General features: G+C 50.7%; 1 protein-coding gene across 1 annotated transcript; it reads right to left on the bottom strand.

Moving 5' to 3' along the window:
• Positions 1-467: 467 nt before the first annotated feature.
• ATP6V1B1 (ATPase H+ transporting V1 subunit B1) lies at positions 468-24,432 on the bottom strand. Its single transcript, XM_079110026.1, has 14 exons — positions 24,224-24,432; positions 17,816-17,871; positions 7,280-7,378; positions 6,990-7,083; positions 6,441-6,518; positions 5,409-5,548; positions 4,422-4,523; positions 3,748-3,845; positions 2,569-2,692; positions 2,150-2,300; positions 1,827-1,909; positions 1,035-1,139; positions 726-855; positions 468-642 (listed from the first exon to the last, which is right to left on the bottom strand). Exons 1-14 carry the CDS (start codon positions 24,339-24,341, stop codon positions 479-481), a joined length of 1,542 nt encoding a protein of 513 aa, XP_078966152.1. The 5' UTR covers positions 24,342-24,432; the 3' UTR covers positions 468-478.
• Between the last annotated feature and the right edge of the window lie 286 nt (positions 24,433-24,718).

Here is a 24,718-nt window from a genome sequence, read left to right as displayed (position 1 = left end):
TTAGGAGAGAGAATGGTTTAAGGAACTTCATGCATCCATCGTTTGCATCTTCAACAATTATCAAATTTCCTTGTCAATCTTATTTTCGCCTAAGATAATTCATCTCAGTTACTTCATCTCTTGGGGGCTTTTGAAATAAAAATTCAGGCCTGGGGGTGTAGCTCAGTAGTAGAGCTGCTGCTGAGCATGCACAAGGTCCTGGGTTAGGTCCCCAGCAGCAGCAGCACGACTACAGAAAAAAATAAAATAAAATAAAATAAAAATAAAAATACAGTAGGATAAGGGCTTTCCCTGTGGTCTTTCCCAGTGCTGGGACTCTAGGGAGACAGAGGGAGCCCCCATAGCCTGCAGAGGTCTGAAGGTGGGCGCGGAAGTGGCGAGTTCGGGTACTGGGGGCAGCGGGGGAATGACCGAGGAGGAGATGGCGAGTGGGAAAGGGTGGGCAGCCACCGGCACCAAGGGCAAGGCGGCGCCCGGGCTAGAGCGCAGTGTCCGACACCGCGTCCTGCGGCGCCCCCTCGCGGGAGTAGAACTCGTCGATCACGTTCTGCGGGATGCGCTTCAGCATCTCCTTGGGGAAGATGCGCAGCAGCTTCCAGCCCAGGTCTAGCGACTCGAACACCGATCGGTTCTCGTAGGGCCCTAGGGACCGAGCAGGAGTGATATGCGCATGGGACCGAAGGAGGGTAGAGAGGTTCTGCTTCAACGCCCACCACGCGCCTCACCCTGGTTGATGAAGTTCTTCTCGAACTTCTGCAGGAATTCCAGGTAGAGCAGGTCCTCGGAGGTGAGCGCCTCCTCCCCCACCACTGCCTTCATGGCCTGCACGTCCTTCCCGATGGCGTAGCAGGCGTACTGGAGGAGGGAGCAGAGGCGGTGGCGGCACCACAGGCATGGCACCAGAGCCTCCAAATCTGGCTGTGCTTGGGAAACCCCTTTTTGCAAGGAATTTTGCCAGAGAAAAGCCTGGCGTCCAGAAACCTCCAGTTTCTGAAACTAGATTACCCAACGGCCCCTGGCCCTCTCCTTCTTACCAACTGGTTGGAGACATCCCCATGGTCCTTTCTCGTCATGCCCTCCCCAATGGCGGACTTCATCAGTCGCGACAGGGAAGGGAGCACGTTGATAGGGGGGTAGATCTGGGGGAACAGAGGAAGCGAGTGGCAGACAGTAGGGCCACCCCGCCCAAGTTGCTTGTCTCCCCTCCCCCTGTTCTGGGAGATTCCTCCTCATTCATCTTACAGAGAGCTCAGCGGTCACACCCTGACCCTCTGATCTCCCATATATTGTAGACCAGGTGACTAAACACGTGGTTTTAGACAGGATGGTGAGGGAGGAAGATGATGCGACCTTACTTCATAAAAGACACATTATTTTCAATCTATTTGTATCAGTCACCTGGTGTGTTTTACTCAGCAAAGCAAATAATTGGAAAGGGAAGAGAATTGGTATTTATTTAATATCTACTATCTGCCAGATGCTTCTTATTATGCCAACTGATGCCAAGGCATCAGTGTGTTATTATTCCCATATCATAGAAGACCTGGGACTGGGGATATATCTCAGTGGTAGGACACTTACTTAGCATGCAGGAGGCCCTGGGTTCAGTCCCCAGTAGGGGTGGGGCTCCCCAGGCTCTGAGAGGATTATTTTCCCAAGTTCCCACAGCCAGGTGGGCTGGATCCTACTCAGGCTGTGGAGCACACAGGCCTCCTGGGTGCATATCTCCTGACTGGGTCAGCTTCATTCATGCGCAGGAGCAGTGGACATCTGTTCTTCCATGTCTTTTGGATGGAGAGCAGAAGTGGGGAGGGAGGCATCAGTACCTGTCTGTTATGCAGCTGTCTGTCCACGTAGATCTGTCCTTCTGTGATGAAGCCTGTCAGGTCTGGGATGGGGTGGGTGATATCTACAAGAAAATGCACTGGTCTCAGTGTGGCTGGGGGCCTGGACTCCACCCATTCATGGGTCACCCAGGTCCTATTTTCCTCTTAAGGGTGAAGAGGTAGAAATGGGTGTAGGAAAGGACAGCATCTGCCCTGATGGAGGAGAAGAGTTACTGCACCTCTGTGCAAAGCAGCGTGGGATTTGTGAGAGTCCAGTGGGAAAGGGAGGAAGTGGGGCTCTGGAGGGCAGGGGAAGAGGCTACCATCATTGGGCATGGTGAGGATGGGGATCTGTGTGATGGATCCACCCCGGCCCTCCACACGGCCTGCTCTCTCATAAATGGTGGCCAGGTCTGTGTACATGTATCCCGGAAAACCTCTGCGCCCAGGCACTTCCTCTCTGGCAGCTGAGACCTGCAAGATCCATGGGCAATGGGGTGAGAAAGAGGGCAAGAGGCTGAAATGAGGAAGCATGGGTGGAAGGTTCAGTGACTTCGTGAGGAATGGAATGGAAGGCAGGAGAGAAAAAACCAGACTGCAGTTGAACCCTGGGCCGCACATGAGGAGGGCAGGCCTGGGTTGATGAGTTCCCTTCTTACTTGCACAATGATCCCTTGATTTCAAGGGGTCAAGTCTAGGGCAAGGCAGGGATGATCCTGACACCCCTGGATGGTCAGCTCACCTCCCGCAAGGCCTCTGCATAGGAACTCATGTCAGTCAGTATGACCAGCACGTGCTTCTCACACTGGTAGGCAAGGAACTCAGCAGTGGTCAGTGCCAGGCGTGGGGTGATAATCCGCTCAATCCTGGAGGCAGGCATGGTTGGCATTTAGAGAGGCTGGAGCCCCAGGTCTGTGCCCTACAGAGCCCTAGGGTTAAGTGCAAGGTACACTGGGAAGCTGGCTTGTGCATAGTGGCAAGGTAATGGATAAGATGGGCTGCTACCCCAGCCCCCAGGTCAGATCCTTGTTCCCGGGAGTGGGCACTTGCCATCAAGTCCTCACCCCCTTCGCCTGCTATCCAAGGGAGGGCAGGGGACAGAGGCTGAGACCAGGAGGGTAGTTGGGTGGGAGAGGGCCAAGCAGCGGTAGGAGTGTTGGGTGAGGATGAGAGCAGACTTGTCCGCCATGGTCTGAAGGTGAAGGACTCTGGGGTATCACCTGTGGGTGGGGTGGGGGCACCTGTGCCTGCTCTAGCTCCTTCTCCCCTGGGCATCTCATGCTTGGGTCAGCTGGAGCACTCACGGTGTGTCCTCAGGATGGCCACTTTACCCGTCATGCCTCTCCCTGTTCCTGAGCAGCCTGCCCTTCCCACGTGGAGCACAATACCCTCCTGGCACTGGGCGCTTTCTGTTCTCAGGCTCTGGTCCCCTGGGTCTTCCCCTTGGTAATGTCATCACAGCCTTCAGAATTCTGTTCCTTAGTTTGGGGTACCCGTGACATCCAGGATATCTTATGAGAATTTTGTTTTCATCCACTTCTCCTCATATTTGAAGTCTTATTTTCTAAACTTTCAAAATAGCAATTTTTCTTTAAAAAAAAAAAAGACTTAGGGAAACAATTTCTTCAGAGGCGACTTTGTGGAAGTGATGCAGGGTGACAGGCCCTGACTTAGGATAGTGGCTGGATGCAGGTTGTGGGAAGAGCAGAGGGACTGCAGGTGGCAGGTGGGATCCTGCCTGGCTCCCTGGGACTCTTGGTGGGCGATCCCTAGCTCCTCCCGGGCCTCAGTTTCCCTGATTGCACAACCTGGAGTTATGCTCCCAGCTCTGTCCCATGGCTGTGGTTCTGGGATGCTCTGAGCCCTGGTAGCCTGGGTATGGAAGGAAACAGGGGGTTTTCCCTGGGTGGGGAGGGCTCACGTGGGGTCGTTGGCCAAGTTCAGGAAGAGGCAGACGTTCCCCATGCTTCCATTCTGCTCGAAGTCGGACTTGAAGAACCTGGCTGTCTCCATGTTCACCTGGACAGAGAGCGGGGAGGGCTGCAGCCTGAGAGTAGCGCCTGGACCCTCCTTTCCGAGGAAACCTGAGAACTGACTGCTAACAGTTGCTGGGGCTAAAGATGCCATAGTCACAGGGGTGACCCTGGGACTTGAGAAGGCCTCATCAGATGCCCCTCCCAGAGAAATTCAAACTTGTTCAGGTCCAGCTCAGCTCAATGCCACCCTGATTCTCCCTTGGCCAGTTGCCCTGCCCAGTTCCCTTTCCTCCCCTTGGGTCCTCTGAGGGCTCCCTGGTATCCCCTTCCTGAGCTGTCTTGTCTCCCCGAGTTCCCTGGCTTCCTCCTCTAAGCCACTCTGGGCCCACCTCAGAGCTGATGTGGCCTTCAGGATTGCCCAAAGGGCCACACTGTCCTGGTCACTGAACCCTCACCCCCTCAGTCCCACTCTTGCCTTTCCCACCAAACTGGCCCGGACTCTGATGGCTTCTCGGAGGACTGTGCCTCCCCCATTAGATTAAGCTTGTTCCAGAGACCAAGGGATCCAGGGCTGCCTGTTCACAGCTTCTGATTTACAAATCTGCCCTGCCTCTCTTACCCCCATGGCTGCAAAGACAATGGCGAAGTTGTCATCATCGTAATCCAGCACTGCCTTGGATTTCTTCACCAGCCCAGCCTGGCGGCAGATCTGGGCGGCAATCTGAGGCAGAATGTGTTGGGAGGGAGGCTGTCAGGGCCAGAGCCCAGCACCCACCCCACTGGGCACCACGAAGGAGGTGGATGGAGAGATTTCCCATCTGTCCTCCTGTCAGGGCCTTTGTTAGCAAGTGTCCAAGCCCAGAGGGGTGAGGTGCTGCCTGGGTCCCACAGTCCTTCTTGGGGAAGAGAGCTATTCTGAAGCTACCAAAGGACAGAGGTGCCTGTCATAAGGACCAGGGCAGAGTAATGAACAGGCCCAAAGGGCCACAGCCTTAGCATGGGTTTGGAACATTCGTCTTTCAGTGCCCCTAGACCTCCCCAGAGCCGGCTGGAATTAAATGGGCCTGAGTTGCCCCAGGCCTTCAGTGTATGGGGCTATTGGATCCTAAGTCTCAAACCAGAATATGTGTGTGTGTGTGTGTGTGTGTGTGTGTGTGTTTGTGTGAAGAGTAAGGCACTTGTGTTGTCTGATCAGCAGATTATTTTGAGGGTGGGCTTAGGCACATTCAGGCATTCAGGAGTGGTGGGAAGAAAAGTCTAGAAACCTTGTCACACCAGCCACTCTGGGAGGCACCGGCTGTTCACACCTGGTGGTGGTGGTAAAGTAGGTGTGGTCGGGGAAAAGACTAGTGCAAGGACAAGCGGGAAGAGGCTTGGCTTTCAACACTGGGAGCTGTGAATAGGCTCCTTCAAGCAGTGAGGGTCCCTCTTAGAGCAGCCGTGGAGAGCTGCTTGGGGTCAGTGACTGCCTGTGGAGGTCTTGTGCAGCCCTGAGTCCCTGAGCTGCCAGGGGACACTTGGTCTCCCTACTTGGCACAGGAGCCCTCCCTGCTGGCAGCCCAGGAACCTTATCCCCGCTTTTGCCTGCTGGCTCTGCAGGCCTCACCTCATTGTGGGGGAGCCCAGCTGCTGAGAAAATGGGGATCTTCTGACCACGGGCAATGCTGTTCATGACATCAATGGGAGAAATGCCCGTCTGAATCATCTCCTCAGGGTAGATGCGGTCATGGGGGTTGATGGGCTGGCCTGGAAGGGGACAACCGTGGAGCCAGGTTCAGGGTTTCCAACCTTTCCCTGCCCTTCCCACTCCCGCCCAGACTCCAGAGCAGCGCAGTTCCTGTGTGCTCTAGCTGCGATGCCCAGTATGTCCCTAGCCACATGTGGCTAGTGCACACATGAAATACGGTTTTCTTATGAATTTCTCTTTCATTTGAATGGGTTTAAGTTTAAGCAGCCGCAGGCCCAGTGCTACCTTGGACAGCACTGCCCTGGCATGTTAGAAGCAGGTGGTCGGAACTCAGCCTGAGGAGCCCTTGGCCTAAGATAGAACCCTCCTCAACACCTGCAGTCCTTGTGCAGGGACCTGAGGGCGACCTGAGAGACACCTGTTCAAGCCATGTGCATTCTGTGCTCTGCCACTGACTTGCTGTGTGGCCTCAGACAAGCCACCAGCCTCCTGGGCCTACATCACTCCCTGAGTTAACCAGTGGGTTGGGGTTGCAGGATTTGCGGAAAGTTTCCACTTGACTATGTGAGAGCCTTGGAGGGCTGGGTCTGCTGCTGCAAAGCACCTCAGCCCAGATCTGAGGACCAGGACAGGGACCTGAGGAAGGAGAGGGATGGTCTGGGGCATTGTGGAACACTATGCAATGATGATGGCATTTACAGGAGCTGGGCATGGAGTGCCGAGGGCAGTGGCCGATTGGATTTGTTGGCCAACTTGGGGACAAGAGGCCTTTGCTGCTCTCACATCACACCTAAATTGTGATGAAATTGTGCCCTGGAGAAAGTGCTGGCAGTGGCTCTGGCCTGTGTCTGGGCAGAACTTCCAAGGGCAGGGTGGCAGAAGTGACATCTGGGAGTGGGAAGATGTCAGGGACTGGGTCCTAAAAGCTACCCAGAACTTCCACCTACTCACCATTGATATCCAGAAAGTCCTCCGCCATGACCGCTGGCCCTTTGTCAATGGGCTTGCCGGAGCCATTGAAAACCCGACCTGAGAGTAGGCAAAGGGTGTAGGAGGCTGCTGGGGCCACCTGAGCTCTCAACCTCATGCCATCCCACCACCCGTCACCTCCACTGCCCATGCTCCCCTTCCCATCAACTCTCAATTATCCCAGTAAGCAAGGCTTTGACCCAGGACAATGACTCTAGTTGAAGCGATTCCAGGGTTGGATAAGGGGAAAACCAAGCCAGGTCCTGCAGGTCTTGAGAGAGCATTAGGGGATACACAGGGCTTAGCAGTCTCTTTCAGTCTGACCTCAGACAGGGTCCTGCTTTCCTGGAACATTTGTTGTCGGGCCCTAAGGTGAGGTCAGAACCCGAGAAATACAACCCCTGGCCTCCAACAGCTCACGGGAAAGACATGTAAACAGGCAATGACAATGCCAGGCGCTAAGGGTTTGGTCAGAGAAGCTGGGTTGGGAGGGCAGAGGAGCACCCGCCCCTGCCCTACCCCATCCCTCACCTAGCATGTCCTCTGACACTGGAGTCCGTAGGATGTCCCCTGTGAACTCGCAGGTGGTCTTCTGGGCATCGATCCCAGAGGTCCCTTCAAACACCTATGGAACAAAAGGTAGTTACTCTAACCAGGAGAAACTGGTGCTTCCCATTCTAGACTCTCCTTGAGCTCAGCTCTGGGCAGGGTGTTCTCAGGCAGATAGGCCAAATCCTGCCTTCAGAGCTGGTAAGATAGTGTGGGAACTTTGCCAGTTCATTCATTGACTCACCCAGCCAATGGTTATTGACTCCACTTACCTGTACAATGGCCTTGGTCCCAGCCACCTCAAGCACTTGGCCACTCCTCTGAGTTCCATCTGGGAGGGTGAAGTTGACTATCTCAGCATACTGGGCAAACTGGCAGGGGAGGAGAGTAGCCCAGAGCCACAGTGAGACTGGGGCAAAGCCCACGTTACCTCCCCAACCCCGCCTTGATCCAGTCTCAAGCTGCTGCCTGCACTCTTAGGGTCAGACACTCATGGAAATGAACTTGAGGGACTGGGAGGTGGATTTGGTCTCGGAGGGAATATACCTGATGGTTAGGAGAAGGGAATCTGGAGTCAGAAGACCAGGTTAGACTCAAAACTCTGAAGCTTAATAGCTTTGTGACCTTCTGGTGGGGGGTGGATACTGGGGATGTGACTAAATGGTTAAGCACCCCTGGGTTCAATTCCTGGTACCAAAAAAAAAGTTGCTTTATTCATATTCATACTAGCAAAAAAGTGAAAAAAATCCAAATAGCCATCAATTGATGAATGGATAAACAAAATACGATATATTAAAAGAACTGAACTCACTTTAAAAGAGTGAAGTTCATGGTATGTGAATGATAACTCAATTTTTAAAACCCCATCCAGCTGTCTTTCAGGGACACAGCAGCAAATGGGCAATCTGCCCAAGGGAGTCCCCAAGTTCTGCTGTCTAGGCATACTCTGGGGACCACAGGGTCCCAGGCTTTACCTGCGTCTGGGAGGGCAGGGAGCTTTGCCAGGGAAGCTGGCTGGAGGAGTGCCCTCCACATCACACAGGTCCTCAGTGTACCCAGACAGCTGCACCTCCAGCCGGAGGAGGACCCGGACCCAGCCCCCGGCACCCCAGGAACCCCACCTCACCTCCCTGTCACTGATTTAATTCAGGGAGTGAACCTTAATCCAACAAAAAGCAGTGGTAGAAAGAACACCCTGGCACCATTTGCTACTATTTGGGAAATTAAAGTGCTTTTCCAAATTACTTCTTGCAAAGTCAAAACTGAAATGACAGATTATCTAAAAATGAATGGAAAGGATATCACATCAACTATGACCTGTAGAATACCTAAAGCTGTGCCATGTTCTCTGACCATAATCAATGTGAGAACTTGGTAATGAAAAATAGAAAAAACCTTATCTGTTTGAAAATAAAAGCACTCTAAGTATAGAGGATCTTACCATCAGAATTGGAAAATATTTGGTAATGCTCAATAATGAATATTATGCATCAGCATACCTGTGGGGTGCTTAAAATTTTAAGGGCTTTTATTAGAAAGAAAGGAGATTGAAGAGACTAAAATAGGCAACTTGAGCCAGTGGTGCCACACATCTGTAAATCCAGCAGATAGGGAGGCTGAGGCATGAGGATCTTAAGTTTGAGACCAACCTCAGCAACTTGGCAAGACCCAAAGCAACTTACCAAGACTCTATCAAAATAAAAAATAAAAAGGTCTGGGGGTGTGGCTCAGTGCCTCTGGGCTCAATCCCCAGTACCAAAAAACAAACAAACCTCAAAAACATTAAAAACCCACAAGAAGTAGAAGAAATAATAAAAGGGCAGAAATTATTCAAATATAAAACAAACATGTAATAAGGAAGAACAGGAAAGCCAAATTGGTTCTTTGAAAATCTAATAAAATTGACAAATGGAGCTGGGCACAGTGGCAGTGACTAGGGAGGCTGAGGCAGGAGGATCACACGTTCAAGTTCAGTATCAGCAACTTAGTGAGGGCCTAAGCAACTTAGCGAGACCCTGTCTCAAAATAAAAAGGTAAAAAGGGCCGGGGATGTGGCTCAGTGGTTAAGCTCCTCTGGGCTCAATCCCCAGTACCCCCCACCAAAACTGACAATTGATTAAGAAAAAAAGTCACAAATAAATAATTGTTGGAATTAAAAAATTATAACCGGCTATGCTGATAATATTAAAGAGATAATAAAAGGAATTTTGAAATAATTCATATAACATATTTGAAAATTTAGGCAAAATGAGTGAAGTCCTAAAAGAACACAAATCAAAACCAAATAAAAATGAATAAAAAGCCAGGCAGGATGCACATGTCTATAATTGCAGGAGGCTGAGGCAAGAGAATCCCAAGTTCAAGGCCAGCCTGAGCAATTTAGTTAGATCCTATCTCAAAACAAAATAAAAAGGGCGGGAGCTCAGTGATAGAGTGCACCTGGGTTCAATCCCCAGGGCAACTTACACTGATCATTACATGATCATGCTAGGGGTGTGTGTGTGTGTGTGTGTGTGTGTGTGTGTGTATTGGTGGTACTGGGGATTGAACCCAGTGGTGTTCTACTGATGAGCTCTATCCCCAGCTCTTTTTACTTTTTATTTTGAGACAGGATCTCACTAAGTTGCTGAGGGCCTAAGATGTTGCGGCTGGCATCAAATTTAATCCTCCTGCCTCAGCCTCCTGAGTCACTGGGATTACAGGCATGTTCCACAGTACCTGACTGATCCTATAATTTTTAAGATATTTAATAAATAATTTAAAGTCTTTCCATGAAAAAGTATCTGTCTCAGATGGTTATACCAGTGACTTATAACACTCAAAGAAAAATAATTTGAAATTTACTTAAGCCCTTCAAAAGCCTGGAAGAAAAGGCATTGTATTCATTTTTAGAGGCAAACATAATCTTGATACCTAAATAAAATAATTACAGGAAAATTGTAGGCAACCTCACTCATGAATATGGATGCCAAAATGTGAAACTAAATATTAACAAACCAGGCCCAGCGGTGTACAAAAGACCAAATTACAAACCAAAATAATAATTTAAAAAATGAAGACACACACAAACAGATAAGTTAGAATTATTCCAGGAACTCAAGGTTAGTCTAATATTAGAAAATCTATTAATGCAGTTCATTTTACCAATGGGTTAAAGAATAAAAAAACTATGATTATCGGAAAAATTTTGGAAAAAGTTTAAAAAATTCTCAAATTTTTAATAATTGTGAACAAAAAGTTTAGTAATTACAAGCAAAAAGCAAAGAACGAAATTGCTGTTTGAAAACAAGGAATAAAAGGGAAAATTCTTAATCACCAAATGAGCGTTGTTTGAAAAACCTGTAGGAAATATCATACTCCATGATACAATGCATAGAGCATTCCCTTTAAAACAAGGAGTAAAAGAAGAACACCCGCCATCATCACTCCACGTAGCACTAGGTGGGAGCAACAGCCAGGAAGAAGAGCAGAATCAAAGCAAGAACAGAAAAAGCAAAAGAATGAAGATTAGAAGGAAAAAGAACAATCCAATGGGAAACTTTGCGACATCGGACTCCAATGAAGGTAGTGCCAAAAGAGAACTGTACACCAATTTCTCTAATTCACATGGATGCAGAAATTCTAATTAAATTATTAGTCTAATCAAGCAGTGTATCAAATAAACAAGCATGAAGAAGCTGGGTGTATTCCAAGAATGCAAGGCTAGAGCGCCAAGATCAGTGTGTTTGTCACCGTTTGACAACATAATTCGTAGTGGGAATTGTCTATGAAAATGAAAAGAAAAACCCTGATGCCGGGCATGGTAGCTCATGCCTGTAATCCCAATGACTTGGGAGGCTGAGGCAGGAGGATCACAAGTTTGAGTAACAGTAACCTAGCAAGACCCTGCCTCAAAATAAAAAGTAAAGTGGACTGAGGATGCAGCTCAGTGGTAGAGCAGTTCTGGGTTCAATCCCCAGTACAAAAGAAGGAAGGAAGGAAGGAAGGAAGGAAGGAAGGAAGGAAGGAAGGAAGGAAGGAAGGAAGGAAGGAAGGGAAGGAAGGAAGGAAGGAAAGGAAAGGAAGGAAGGAAGGAAGGAAGGAAGGAAGGAAGGAAGGAAGGAAGGAAGGAAGGAAGGAAGGAAGGAAGACCACTTGGGCTTTTGTAAACAGGAACAGAAAGCCTTTTGATACAATTCCAAAACAGTTGTTTCTTGTATAATTCTATGTAAAACAGGAATGAAAGGCAAACTACTTGAACACCATGAAAAACAACCTCAATATCCTTATAAATGTTGAAAAGCTAAAGGCATTTTCTTTCTTTTTAAAAATGTTTTTTAGTTGTAGATGGACTCAATATCTTTATTTATTTATTTATTTATTTTTATGCGCTGCTGAGGGTGGAACCCAGTGCCTTGCATGTGCGAGGCAAGCGCTCTGCCACTGAGCTACAGCCACAGCCCTTAAAGCCATTTTCATTTCCAATAAAAATCATTAGCAGAGTTAATGGTTCACTATTGTTACTCGGTATGTTTTTTAGAAGTCTTAGTTTACTCAATGAGACAAAAGAATTAAATATAACAATGAACATAAATGGAGAATGATCTATTTTTTTAAGGGTAGTAGTGAGATGGGGCTGTATTTAAAAAAAAAAAAATGCCAAAGAAAGGCTGTGGAAATGTTCCAGATTGTAGGAAGCTAAATGGATACAATGATTAAATGCAATACATGACCCTAGGCTGGACCTCATCCTAGGGGAGGGAAAAGTTATAGAAGACCTTATTAGGTCAGCTGATAAATTGGATTATGGAAAATAGATTAAAGTATTATATCAGTGTAAATTTTTGAAGCTGATAACTCCACTGCTTTGGTTATATAAGAGAATAGCTTTATTCTTTGGAAATACATACACTGGAATATTTGGGCATAATTTACTTTCAAGAAATTAAAAACAGCACTGTGCTGCATACCTGTAAACCCAGCTACTCTGGAGACTGAGGCAGGAGGATCTCAAGTCTGAAGCCAGCTGGGCAACTTAGTGAGATGCCCCCCATCTCAAAAAGTTCAAATTCAAAAAAAACTACGTACACCCACATATTCACAGACACACAGAGCAAATGGAGTAAAATGTTAACAATTGAATATATGGATGGTTCTTTACTATTTTTATTTTTGCATAAAACTGAAATTGTTTCAAAATAAAAGTGTGCTTATGTAAAAAGAGATAAAACTCCCTTATTTGCAGAAGATATTGCGAATCTAGAAAAACCCAGAGGCTCTGATTAGAACACACACACACGACTACTAGAACCAATAAGAGAACTTGGCTACAAACAAGATAAATGTATAAAAATCAATCTTTTTTTCTATTTCAATGATAACCAGCTAGAAGAGGGAGTAGAGGAAAAACATGTCATTCACAGTAAGGCTAGAGTACATAAAATATCTGGTAATAAATGTAAAAAGTACAAGAAAAGAACAAAAGCTTATCAAAGAACATAAAACAAGCCTCAAAAGAGAACAAGATTTTCTTCCCAAACAGAATAACTTACTGTCATAAAGATGTGAATTCTTTTAAAGGTATATAAATTAAGCCCATCCCCAATGAATTATTGTTTCTTTTGGAATTTAATAAAATGATTTTAAACATCTGAGAATAGCCAAAAATAGTTATGGAAAAGATCAGAGAGGATTTACCTTACCAAATATTAAACCTGTTATTTAGAGATGAGGTTGTGGCTGGGCGCTTGCCTCACATGTGTGAGGTACTGGGTTCCAGCCGCAGCACTGCATGTTTATACAAAAAGTTGTTCTAATCATATTTAAAAACCAAACCAAACTAAACCAAACCAAACAAAACAAAAAAACAACCCGTTATTTAAAAACAAACTTGCTATAAGGCTGCTGGAGTCAAGCAGTAAATTAATGCAAGGCTGACAATGACCCAGTGGGACAGGCTAGAGTCCAGAAACAGATCTCAGATTTTACAGGACTGTGATAGAACAAATGCATATTGATTCACAGGGGCAGGGGGATAACATATTGAACAAATGAAGTTAACATAACTGGGCATCTATTTAGAATACCTCATCATAAACATAAATACATATACAAAATTTAAATATAAAGACAAATCCTATTTAAAAATGTTACAAGAAACTTTCTTTTCTTCCTGAATAATTCAAAGACAGATGAGAGAAATTCAGAAGCTATGAATAAACAATACAAATCTATTTTTTCTCTTTTCGTGGTACAGGTGATTGAACCCAGGGCCTGGCAATGCTGTTGGTCCTCTAACCCGCAGGGTGGGAGCCCAGGAGGGGAGGAAACCCACCCCAGGAGAATAATCCTAGTGGTAAGAGCCGCTGGTACCCAGGCGTCTTGGGTTCTCAGCCACAAGAGGGAGCCCAAGAGCAAGGGCGGCAAGAGCTTCGCCAAAGAGTTCCGAAGTCCCAGCCCTGAATCCTTTTCTCTTGAATTCGGTGTAGGCAGGGTGCGGCCCTTTCCCAGAAATGGCCAATGGCCTCCTTATTTGTCACATCATTGGTGGTGATGGTGGATTGTCGACTTCAGGAGAAAGATTACTGGAGAGAGCAAAGGGCCCAAATTCAGGCAATGGACCCAGTAAGACTAGGCGGGGGGTGAGGGGGGAGCGATAAAAATTGCTCATTTTTATCTGGGTTTATGAGGGTGAGGGGGTGGGGGAAGAGGAGAGTGGAGGGGATAGTTGTGCACTGTGTGTCCCTGAAGGATGAAATCAGAGAAAGTGAACTTTAAATATCAGAGATCAGGGCCAGACAAGACCAACCGTCAGGGCCCTCACACCTGGCTCACCACCTCATGCCAGGCACGGGGAGTGAACACGGAAACCTTTAGGAAGAGCGCACCGAAGCTGATATGGCGGGCAGGTGGTGTTTGCTGAGGAGGGGGAGGGTCGCATAACTAGTTAGAGTGCAGAGGAGAATTGCAGGGTGCAGCAGCTTATGCTCTAAGGAACCCTATCTCCCAGCTGCATCCTGAGCAAGCCTGATCCTATCAACTCTCACTGTTGACTTCTAAGAGGATTTCAGGGAGTGGGGATGATTCAGTGCCACCCATCCCTTCTGCTGGACAGTCCACCTAGTCCTCAGTCAGCAAGGGGCCATGCCCATCATTGCTGCTGCATACACATGGAAGCCTGGGAAGCTCTGAGCTAGTCTGCCAGGACTCCTGCAAGGGAGGGCTGTCCTCCAGGGCTGTCCTCCCAACAATGGCAAGGCCAATATGGGAGCCCCTGTCTGGAAATGGGCTGCAGGGGTGATGCGATCTTTTGAAAGTAGACAGAGATGTCTGGGATCAAGTCTGGTGGATCAGGTGGGTCTTACTCTAAGTGTCAAGTAAAGATGGATTTGAACCACAGAACATAAGAGTGAGGAGATTCTCCAGAGCAGTGGCTCTCAAAGTGTGGTCTCCAGACCAGCAGCATGAACATCACCTGGGAACTTGCTAGAAATGCAAATTCTTGGGCTCTGACCCAGACCTGCTGCATCAGAACTTTGTGTGGTTGGGAATGTGGTTCAGTGGTAGAGCATCTGTCTGGAATGCACAAGGCCCTGGGTTTGATCCACAGCACCACGAACAACAACAACAACAACAAAAAGCTTTGTGTGGAGTCCAGAACCTGTCTATGAACAAGCCATCCAGGAGATTCAGTGGTACGAGAACCGCTGTCCTAGTGAGATCTCTCTAGAATAGCCCCCATGCAGGAGGATGTCAGATATTCAGATTCCTCTTCAGTGCTTGCGGTGACTTGTATGTGGGCTTGGCAGTGTGAATGTGTGTTAGTTTGCAAGTGTGTGAACTATTGAGAGTGTCTGTGAATGTGTGTGTGTGTGTGTGTGTGTGTGTGTGCGCGCGCGCGCGTGCACGCGAGCGTGCTTTTGTGAGATCAGGGCCAGAGATGTGGATGCTTCATGATCTAGGAGGGTCAGTTTTACACTCTACAAATCAGATTGAGCCTTTTCTAAGTCACGGGCCCTGAAAAATCAGATGAAAATAGTGGAAACTCCCTCCAGAAAAACACGTCGACACAAGCATACATACCTTCAATTGTTTACATACAATTTCAAGAGCCTTCTTCCCTGGGCTAAGAACCTCTGATCTACCCCAAATTCTTCCCCAACTGTTTTTTCCATTTGAAAAGAATGGAAACAAGAGTAATTGACTGTGTGTCAATACAGGCAGTAGGTGGCGCTGTAGAGACAGAATAGTGGCATTTTGCCCAAGCCAAGGCTGGATGAGAAAGAGGGGCAGGGAGCTGGAGCAGGGCATAGAAGGGCCTTCCCCTCCTCCTACACTTAGGAGACTATAAATGACTGATTTTTGTCCTCCCTTTGTAAGCTGAGGGCTCTCCAGGCACATTCCACCCCCCAACGCAGTTTGCTCTGTCAGAGTTACAGATGCATCCAGTAACCATTGAGTGATAGGTCTAGCTCTTCCCTAGTGGGGAAGAGTTGAGAGATGGACGTCTGGGTAGGTGCTGAGTCTCCATGCTGCCCTGTGTCCCCTGTAGACCTGCAGTGTGGCAGGAGAGTGTGGTGGGATGGGGTGGGGAACAGGGGGACAGCACAACTGTTTAACTGGGCTTATTAGCATTGCTAAGAAGGCAGAGTCATTGCTGACTGTTCTCAATGCACTAAAAGTGCATTTTCTGATTTACTCCTCACTGTCGTTGTTTATTAGATGAGGGAACTGGAATTTACGGTCCCGGATAGATGGTTCTCAAACCTGCAGGACTTGTGAGAGCAGACCTGGGGCCCCACCCTAGAGCCTCTGACCCTGTCAGTCTGAGGTGGAGCCCAAGAATCTGTATTTCCCAAGTTCCCCAGTGGTGCTAAAGCTGTGGATCCAGGATTGAGAGGGAACTCAAAAGAGTGGAATAAAGCTGGGATCAAACATGAGAAGTCTTAATTAACACATTCTGGAACAGCTAGAGGAGAAGAGTTTGGAGGTTCTCAACAAACCAATTGGTAATGTTTGAGGAGATGGAAATGCTAACTATGTTAATCTGATTATTGTACACTATACACATACATTGAATTATAACAGTGTACCTCAAAAATGCGTACAAGAATTATACCAATTCTTAAAAAAAAAAAAAAAAAAAGGTAAATCAAAAGCCAGGTGTGGTGGCCACAGCTGTAACTGGGGAAGCTGAGGCAGGAGGATTCCAAATTCAGAGCTAGCCTCAGCAGCTTAGCAAGGCCTTGTCTTAAAATTTAAAAAAGGGTTGGGGATGTAGCTCAGTGGTCAAATGCCCCTGGGTTTAACCCCTGGTGCCAAAATAAAAATAAAAAATGCAAATGAAGGGTACACACCTGTAATCCCAGCTTCTAGGAAGGCTGAGGCAGGAGAATTGCAAATTTGAGACCAGCCTGGGTAATTTAGTGAGACCCTGTCTCAAAACAAAAGTTTTAAAAAGGACTGGAGCTGTGGTTCAGTGGTAGAGCACCCTTGAGTTCAATCCCCAGTGCATTAAAAAGAGAGAGAGAGAGAAAGGAAGGGAGGAAAAGAGAGAGAAACAGAAAGGAAAGCAAATCAAATGTTTGTTTTTTTTTTCAATAAAAGAACAGAATTATCTTTGTCTTTTAACTTCTGTTATCACAGAAGTTTGGACATAACATCAAATTGTGCTCCTTGTTACAATTTAAATAATAAAAATATTTAAAATAATAAAAACCAAAACCTGTGAAGTCTGATTCTTCAAAGGCTCTGACCCCAGCGGACGTACACGGAACTACACTGGCTGTCACTTCCTCCCGGGGCATCCCTTCCACAGTAGATCAAGCTGCAATGTCCATCTGCAGACTCTCTATTCTAGTGGCTCTGATTTAGCTAATATAAGTGGCTTGGGCTTTGACTGGTCCATATCTAGTCATGCTAACACTCATTCATTCGTTCATCTCATTCATTTACTCACCTTTCCTTTAAACACACATATGCTTAACAACTACCATAGCTTCTGTAGAAGTGTTCTGTTGGGCTCCTGGAGTTAAGGGTTAATCAAGCACAGCACATGGCCAGTAGGAGGGAACTGAGTATGGGACGGGGGCAGGGAGAAGAAACGTGACCAGATTGTGACCCAATGCCGGGATGGGTGCTGTTCAGGACAGGAGGGGTCAAGGGTGCACCCAGGTTTCCAGTTTGCCCAGCTGGGAATGGGTAGGAGACTGGAGGACGGGAACTGGGTGGCGCAGGGAGGACAGCCGAGTGATCCTGAATCTCTACAGGACTCTTCAAGCTCAACAATCTCGCAGGTGTCTACTAGGTGCTACATTTCCCAGGGGATGCAAAAGAGCTGACATCGTATTTGCCTCACTCCCTACCCACATGGCTGGTTCTGACACTGAAGTGGTTCAAAGGCCTTTGGAAGCCATCAAGCTCCTGAGAAATGCTAGGCAGCATGGATGGGCAAATCCTGCTCTTCCCCGTGGAAGTCTCAGCTGGGAGCGTCTGGTCTTTGAGGAAGTCAGCACCACTGTTCGACAGATGAAGACTGGCAGGCCTGAGTCCGCCAGCCCATCAGTGGTAGAAGCAGGTTTCCCAGGGCCCAGAGAAGGGTATTTGTGCTCTTTTTACAACCCCCACTGACAGGGCAGAGAGGAAAACCTTGGGTGCCTGGGACACAGGTAGGGAAGGAGGAGTGCAGAAGTGGATGATGGGGTCAGAAAGTACAGGGCAGTCAGTCCCAGGGTCATCCAGAGGAAGGGCAGTGTAGAAGATATCCAGTGAGGGGAAAGGGACCCCTGGGATATGGACTTAGGGCCAGGAAAGAGGCAAAGGAACCTTACCTTGACCTGGTCCAGCACTACCAGGGGCCCATTGACACTGCACACCGTCCTGTAGGCTGGGGAAAGGTGGGGATGGTGAGGATCTTACCTCCAGACAACCCCCAACACACGCATGGCCTCCAAGACACACACACACACACACACACACACACACACACACACACACACAGGAATCCTCTGCCTTCCCTCCATCTAAGCACCCCCCACCTCCTCCCCAGCCTGGGCCATCAGGGTCATTAGCTGTGACAGGGCCAGCCACCATTGCTGTAAGGGTCATGCCCCTGCCCGCAGGGCCTCCGCTGCCTCGGACACCTGCAGGAGGCTGGGGGAGGGCAGAGGCCTCAGAGTCCTCCCTGGTCCTGGGGAGGAGACCCTTATCCTCCCTGATGGGCTTCCCCTCTGGCCTCAACCCCCACCTCATGAGCTCCCTCCTCTCTGACTCACAACATTTCCCAAAAGCTTTTGGCCCCCAGCTGTGGTTGAGAAGTGCCCTCCTCTGCCCTCACCAGGCCACATTTCCCTCTGTTCACCCCACACTGATTGGGCACTGCGGGGGGTGGGGGAGAAGCTTTGTGGAGAGAAAGAGAACAGAGCTCCTGCGCTCGCTCACGAGGCCCTGGCGAGGCCCTGGACTCCCTGGTTCAGGCTGGGTGCTCTGAGCGGCGTTGGGGTGGTAGGGGGAAGAGAAATGTCTCTAGCAGCTTGAGAGACCCCCCAGGTGGGAAATGGGCTCAGCTAAGAAGGTGGGGTTACGTTAGACATCAGGAAACTCTTCCAAACTCCAGTGCCAGGATGGGAAAAGCCTTGGACGGGCCAGCTTTGGTTCTGCCGGGGACTAGCCAAGGGACCTGGGGACAGTTCCTTGCCCATGGCAAAGCGGTATCACGGTCCTACCCTGGGATTCTTGTGGGGCCCCAGTGACACAACTGAGATGAAGAACTTGGCAAGGCGGGATGGGCGGGGGTGCGGGGTCCCTCACAGGCTGCAAACCTCAGAGGAAAACGGAGCCCAGAAGAAAGGAGCCTGGCCCACTGCGGCACAGCGGGTCTGTGGCAGGGCCAGGGCTGAGGCCCCACTGTGCTTCCCATCAGCCCACGGTCTCCCAGCCCTCTTACATGCATGCTTCTGGGCAAACCCCGCCTGAGCCACCTGGTGCCAAAGGGAACCCAGTAGTCCCTGGCCTACACCCTCCCCATTCCAGGCCTCTGTGTCAAATCCCTTATTTTTGTCTGAAAGCTCCTTTCACCAGGGCGTGGACCAGGAGACCCCCCGGGGCAAGGCCAGGCTCGCACAGATCTTTCACAAGGATCCTCCAGTGTCAGCACTGTTGGCAAAACTCAGGGTCCCAAGGAGAGTTCCAGAAGGAAAGTTCTGCTTGGGCTTTGGTTGGCCCAGGGCAGCACCCTCCCCGTTCACCGTGCTCAGCCCTACCTAGAGACACTCTGCATCTGGGCTGCCCTCGCTCCTCCCCTCCTCCTGCCCCAGGAGCCAGGCCCTGGAGACAACAAATCCTGGGGTGAAGGGCCAGCGCCCCCCTCCAGCAGTCTTTCCTTCAAACAAGCTCTGCTACCTCCCATCCTCAGCCCCTTTGGGCTGAACCCTCGAGTCAAATGGAGCTATCCAGCCAGCCCCAGGGATTGGGGGGAGGGCACATGTGCCAGGGGTGAGCAGCTCAGAGGTAAGAAAGAGTCCCTCACTGGGTGTTTTGCGGGGGACACAGACAAGGCAGTGCAGTGGCCTGCACAGGCTTGAGTCTGGGCCCAGTGACATATCAACTCCCAGAGAGCAGGGACATCCTCTGCAGTGCTCACTGCTGTATCCCACCTCTCAGAACAGCGCCAGGCTTATGGCAGACACTCGGGAAGTATTTGTTGGATGAACTACGGAAGGCATTAACTGGTTCCATTAGTTTTTCCTCATATACCCCATATGAGAACCAACATGTGACCCTCCCTTCCTTTCCAGCCCCCTGGACCAGAGGAGGGTCCTGTTGTTCATCCCGAGGGACCATACTCTTAGGTCCAGTCAATTCCCTGTGAAGATGGACTTGGAAGAGATTGAAAAAAAAAAAGAGGATGCATGTGCTAAGGGGGATAGGCATAGAGAGACCCCCCCCACCACGGAGGTAGGTTAGGGTTCCTAGGCTGGGCCAACCCCCTCCCCATTAGGAAAAAAGTCACCATGCAGCCATACACACACACCCTGTTGCTCATGTAGTGTTTTGACCAATCACCTGGGTTGTTAGGACTGCAAAGACTAGAGTCAGTGAGGCCAGGAGAGGCAGGACAGGAAAGCAGAAGGAGGAAATGGACTGTGCCACAGGGGATGGGCAGGGGCATGGGGACAGGCCACTGTGTTTATAAGTCCAGAACAAGCCAGCACCTTGCTGACTCTATGAAGAAAATACTAGACCTGCCACAGGGCTGAGTTTGGGAAGAAAGCTGTAGACCTGGGGTGAAAAGACACAGGCTGTGTGGGCTGGGAGCAAGGGAGCAGGGCAGGGCCCCAGGGCCAGAAAGCCGAGGGGAGTCATTTCCAATTCCATGGCCTCTGGAGACAGTTCTTTCAACTTCCTCCCTTCCTTCACACCCAGCTCCCCAGCTCCCCGACTTCACAGCTCTGTCACATGAAATCCCCATTAACCCTGACATCCAGCAACTCCACCTGGGAGGGGAGATAGGGGACAAGGGTGGCAGAGGATACAGGATCTGAGGACCCACAGTCCTCCCTCAGGCTGCTGCTAAGTGCTTTCCTGCCAGGCCCTCTGGGAGGCGACTACTCAATGCTACTCTGGGAGATGGGGTGGGAGGTCATGCCTACTTCTAGTCCAGGCCACATGGGGACCAGCCTGAGGTCTCTAAGTCCCCCATCTTAGCACACCAGCCTCATCTGCAGGTCCTCTTCCCAGGCTTTAGCCCCAGCACCTGGCTCTCTAGGTAGGATTCCGAGAGCAGCTGGATGGAGACAGAGCTCCCAGCCTGGAGCCTTGATTACAGAGAACTCACTAGACACCTGTTTTGGTTCCATACTGGGCTGTTCACACCCTTCAAGGTCTTGCCCAAAGCCACCTACTGCAGCTCAGTGGGTCCTCTCCTTCTGAAAACCCACAGCACTCCAGACTAGCCCGTACAGGGGTTGTGTCTCTCCCCCAGGATCAGACAGATCATGTCTTAGAGCTGTCCAGTTTGGACTCAGATAAAATGGTAGCTGAGCAACAAAGATGGCCTGACAGGCCTTTTGCTTATATACACCCCAACTCTGGTCATGTCCATTGAGTGGAAGGCAAAGTGAGACCCAGAAATTCAGCTGGTTTCTCCACAGTTCAGGCAATATCTTGTGGCACTCAGGGATTATGGCCACTACACAACCCTGGGATGTCCCCCTTGACCCTGGAGAGGGAAGGGGGCTGTAGAGTTGCCGGCAGAGGGCTGGCTCAGATGACCTGAGGGGCACTCCCTCAATGGGCCTTCCAGACTCTGCAGACACTCCCTCCAGCTGCTCTGCCCACCCTCTCCATTGTCCTAGCTGACACTTTAGGCTGCACTTTGGACTGCAGGCTGGAGGAGTGGCTCCCTACCCCCACCTCCCTACCGCCTTCCCCGTCAAAGGCCCAGCGGGGATCCTGACCGGCACACTAATTAGCGCTGGCCCAGCCACACCTGCAGCGTCCCTGGAGAGGGCTGAGGCAGGCACCCATGCGTGAGGCCAGGGTGGGGGCAAGCCTGGGGCAGCAGGTCCTGCACCTCCTCCCTGATCCCAGCTGGAAGGATTAGGGGAGGGGGGCAGAGGCTGGAAGCTGGGGGTTCTTAGAATCAGCCCAAGAACCTACTGGTTGGGACTCTGTGCAACTTCCTCTCCTTTCAGTCCAGGAAACTGAGGCAGGGCAGCAAAGCCAGTGGCTTGGTGCTCAAGCCCCTGGAAGGTCTGATTAGGCTCCATCCCTCCAACCGGCAGCTAACCTGTCCTTCCAAAACTTTGCCTAGGTTGGCCCCCGTACCATCTTCTACCCCCAGGCATGGAGGGAAGCTCCATGCCACTTCCTCCCCAACAGAGCCACGGCTCCTGGGGAACAAGTTTAACTCTGTGAAGCAAAGAGACCCTTCTTTCCCAGGGTGGATATTGCTGGTTTCACTCCCCATTTAGACTCTACCTGGCTCCTTCTTTCTGGCCAAACCTCTCCTGTAGCCACTGGCACTGAAATCAACCTTATGGCCTCAGTTTTGAGGATTCCACCTCCTCCGGGAAGGCAAGGGCTTCTCAAGCTGCACCGAGCTCATTCACCTCCCTGGCCCTCTGGGTCCAGCCTCTTCCTAGACTCTCAGGGCTGAGAGAGTGCTTAGAGTTCCAGGGTAGGAGACCAGGCTGGGGAGGCCAGCAGAGAGGGATGGGCAAACCTGCCTTCAGCCTGCCGGGGGTCTCCAAACTCTACCCGGTCCTGTGCCTGTCCACATGCCGCAGGGAGGAACACCCCTAGTCACCTGAGGAGGATGGATAGGGTGGGAGACACTGCAGGTGAGAAGCACACTGAGGAGTCCTGGGATGCTGCTGGGTAGGAAGGTGTCTGGATGGCCTGGGGTTGGTCCTGGGTGCATCCCGTGAGGATACTCAGTTTGCAGCAAAATGAAGTCAGTGGCCAGAGCAAAACCAGGAGGGCCCCCTGCACTGAACTTGCTCTGGTTTATCTATGGGGTATAAACACATTAGCCTGGGTGGGGACCATGGAGCCACTGATGCAGGAGGCCTGTATCTATGGGGGCACTGGCACCCCTCGGTCCCATCCTGGGTCAGATCTTCCAGGATGTTGATTATAAATAAGGAGCTGGTTAGGAGGGAACTGGCTTGAGGCTGCTCCTGGCTGGGCAGTCCTGCCTGGAGGAGGAGCCAGGCAGGGTGAGACTTACTTTCAGGACCTGCAAGGGCACCTTCCAGAAGGAAAACAGAATTTATGGGTTCAGACCCTACAACCCACCCAGCGTGGCAGCTTTCCTGTACCCTCAGGTGTGGGGCGAATGATCTGCGGGGGTGGTAGGTCATCTCATGGGAAGGGGTTCCCCAGCTGTGGGCCCAGTGAGGGCCGAGTCACTGTGTGTTTCCTGGCTTTGGTGACCCCAGCTTCGGCCTAGGGAGAATCTACCCTGCAACCCCCACAAGGCAGGGCCTGCAGGGTCTCCTTGAGAAGCCTGGCCTCACCTAACTTTGTCATTCCTCTTAACTGGAATTTGCTCCACCCTCAGCACCTGTTTCAGGCCTCAGCAGGAGCCCACACCCTGGGGTCCTGCTGCCAGCAGTCTCCAGGCCTGCTCACTCTGTGCTCAGCTCTCAGTTCCCCCCACCTCCTCCATTAGACTGGATGGCTGCAGAAGAGGAGGAGAAAGGAAAAGACTCCGGTGTCAGATTTACTTCCTCTCCCTCACCCCACATGCCCTGTAGGAACCTCTGGCTCTGCTTAACAGGGGCGGGCCAGGCTGGTTTACTCCAGTGAGCTGCACTTGCTGAGAACTGCCAGGCGTGGGGGAGTGACCTTGGACAAGGAAATTGTGGCGGGGGTTTTTCCCTTTGGTCCTCTGGACCTTTTCAGGTTCTCTGCCCCAGACATCTGGACTTGCCCTGGTCCTGCAGAACAAGCACAGGAGCTGGCCACACAGGGCTGCCTCCGTGAAAGTTCCAAGGGCACCCCCAGCACCCGCGTACCAGCTCCCACACTTGACACTCATCCTTACCCCTGTACACGCACGAACTGCCATACTCAGATACGTGACATTGCCCTGTGCTGTCCCCTTGAACACACACATTGCGTCCAAGTGCACACAGACATACCTACCTTCACCCTAACAGACACACATGCGCACGCATACACTCGCACGCTTCCTCCCCTCCAAGCAAAGTGGGGCACGCACCCCTCCAAGCACATGCCCACATCTCTCACAGAAGGCACATTCAACACACGGCCCTTGGCATGAGGCATGCAGGGACACTATCACCTCATGCTAAGAACACTCACATACATTGCCACATATGTCACCCCACCCACATTCCTACACTTCCTCCTGCTGACTGTTCTGGTGCACACTCCTGACACACAGGCATACCCACAGGGGAGCAGGTGCCCAGATGTGCGTGCTCTCTCTCAGGGGCCTTTGGAGCTCTCTCTGGACTTAGGGTCTTAGGCAGGATCAATGATGACAACTACCCGGACCCCTCACCCAGTCCTCTCCTCTGGGTCCTCCATCCTTCCTCCACCTGCAGAGGTGTCTCCGTACAGCCTGCCCCCATGGTGTGGCTCCCACTGAACAGACAGCCTCTTAACTATCCCCTGGTCTCAGTCCTCTTCTTTTTCTTAAGTGGGAAGCAGGACCTGGGGTCCCAGCAGCTCCCCACCCCAGCCTCACTGCTTGGGCTCATACTCACTGACTCGGGGGTGGGTGACGTAGTTTCGGGTGACCGTCAGCATATGTTCCCGGGCTGTGCCCAGGTCGCAGTCGCTGTTGGGGAGCCCTCCGGACCTGCTGTCTATTTTCATGGCCATGGTGTGAGGTGGCCTGGGAGTCGGTGCCTGAGTCTGGAGGCAGCTCTGAGACTTCAGGCCCCGCTGCAGCTGGAGTGAACTGCCCAACCTGCACCTGCGCCACCTCCCCTTCCTTCCCTCTCCTCCCACGCCCTCCCCGCTCCTCCCCCAGGTTGACTGTAAACAGGGAAGCCCAGGGTTCCATCCCAGACGCTTTCCCACACAGGCTGTGCAGACCTGGGAGGTGGCCAGCCACCTGGGAGCTGGAGGATGGTGAGGCGGGGAGGAGGGCAGGGGAGGAGCACTGCCCCCTCTAACCTCTGTGCTCGGAGGAACCTCTGCCCACAGCCCACAGGGAGTATGAATGCAGCTCCTCCCTGGGGACGACTGGTGCTCTT

This window comes from Sciurus vulgaris, assembly GCF_902686455.1.
Source record: "Sciurus vulgaris genome assembly, chromosome: 14".
In the NCBI taxonomy this organism is placed as follows: Eukaryota; Metazoa; Chordata; class Mammalia; order Rodentia; family Sciuridae; genus Sciurus; species Sciurus vulgaris.
Note: the sequence above shows the minus strand (reverse complement) of the source record. Positions and strands in the feature narration are given on the sequence as shown.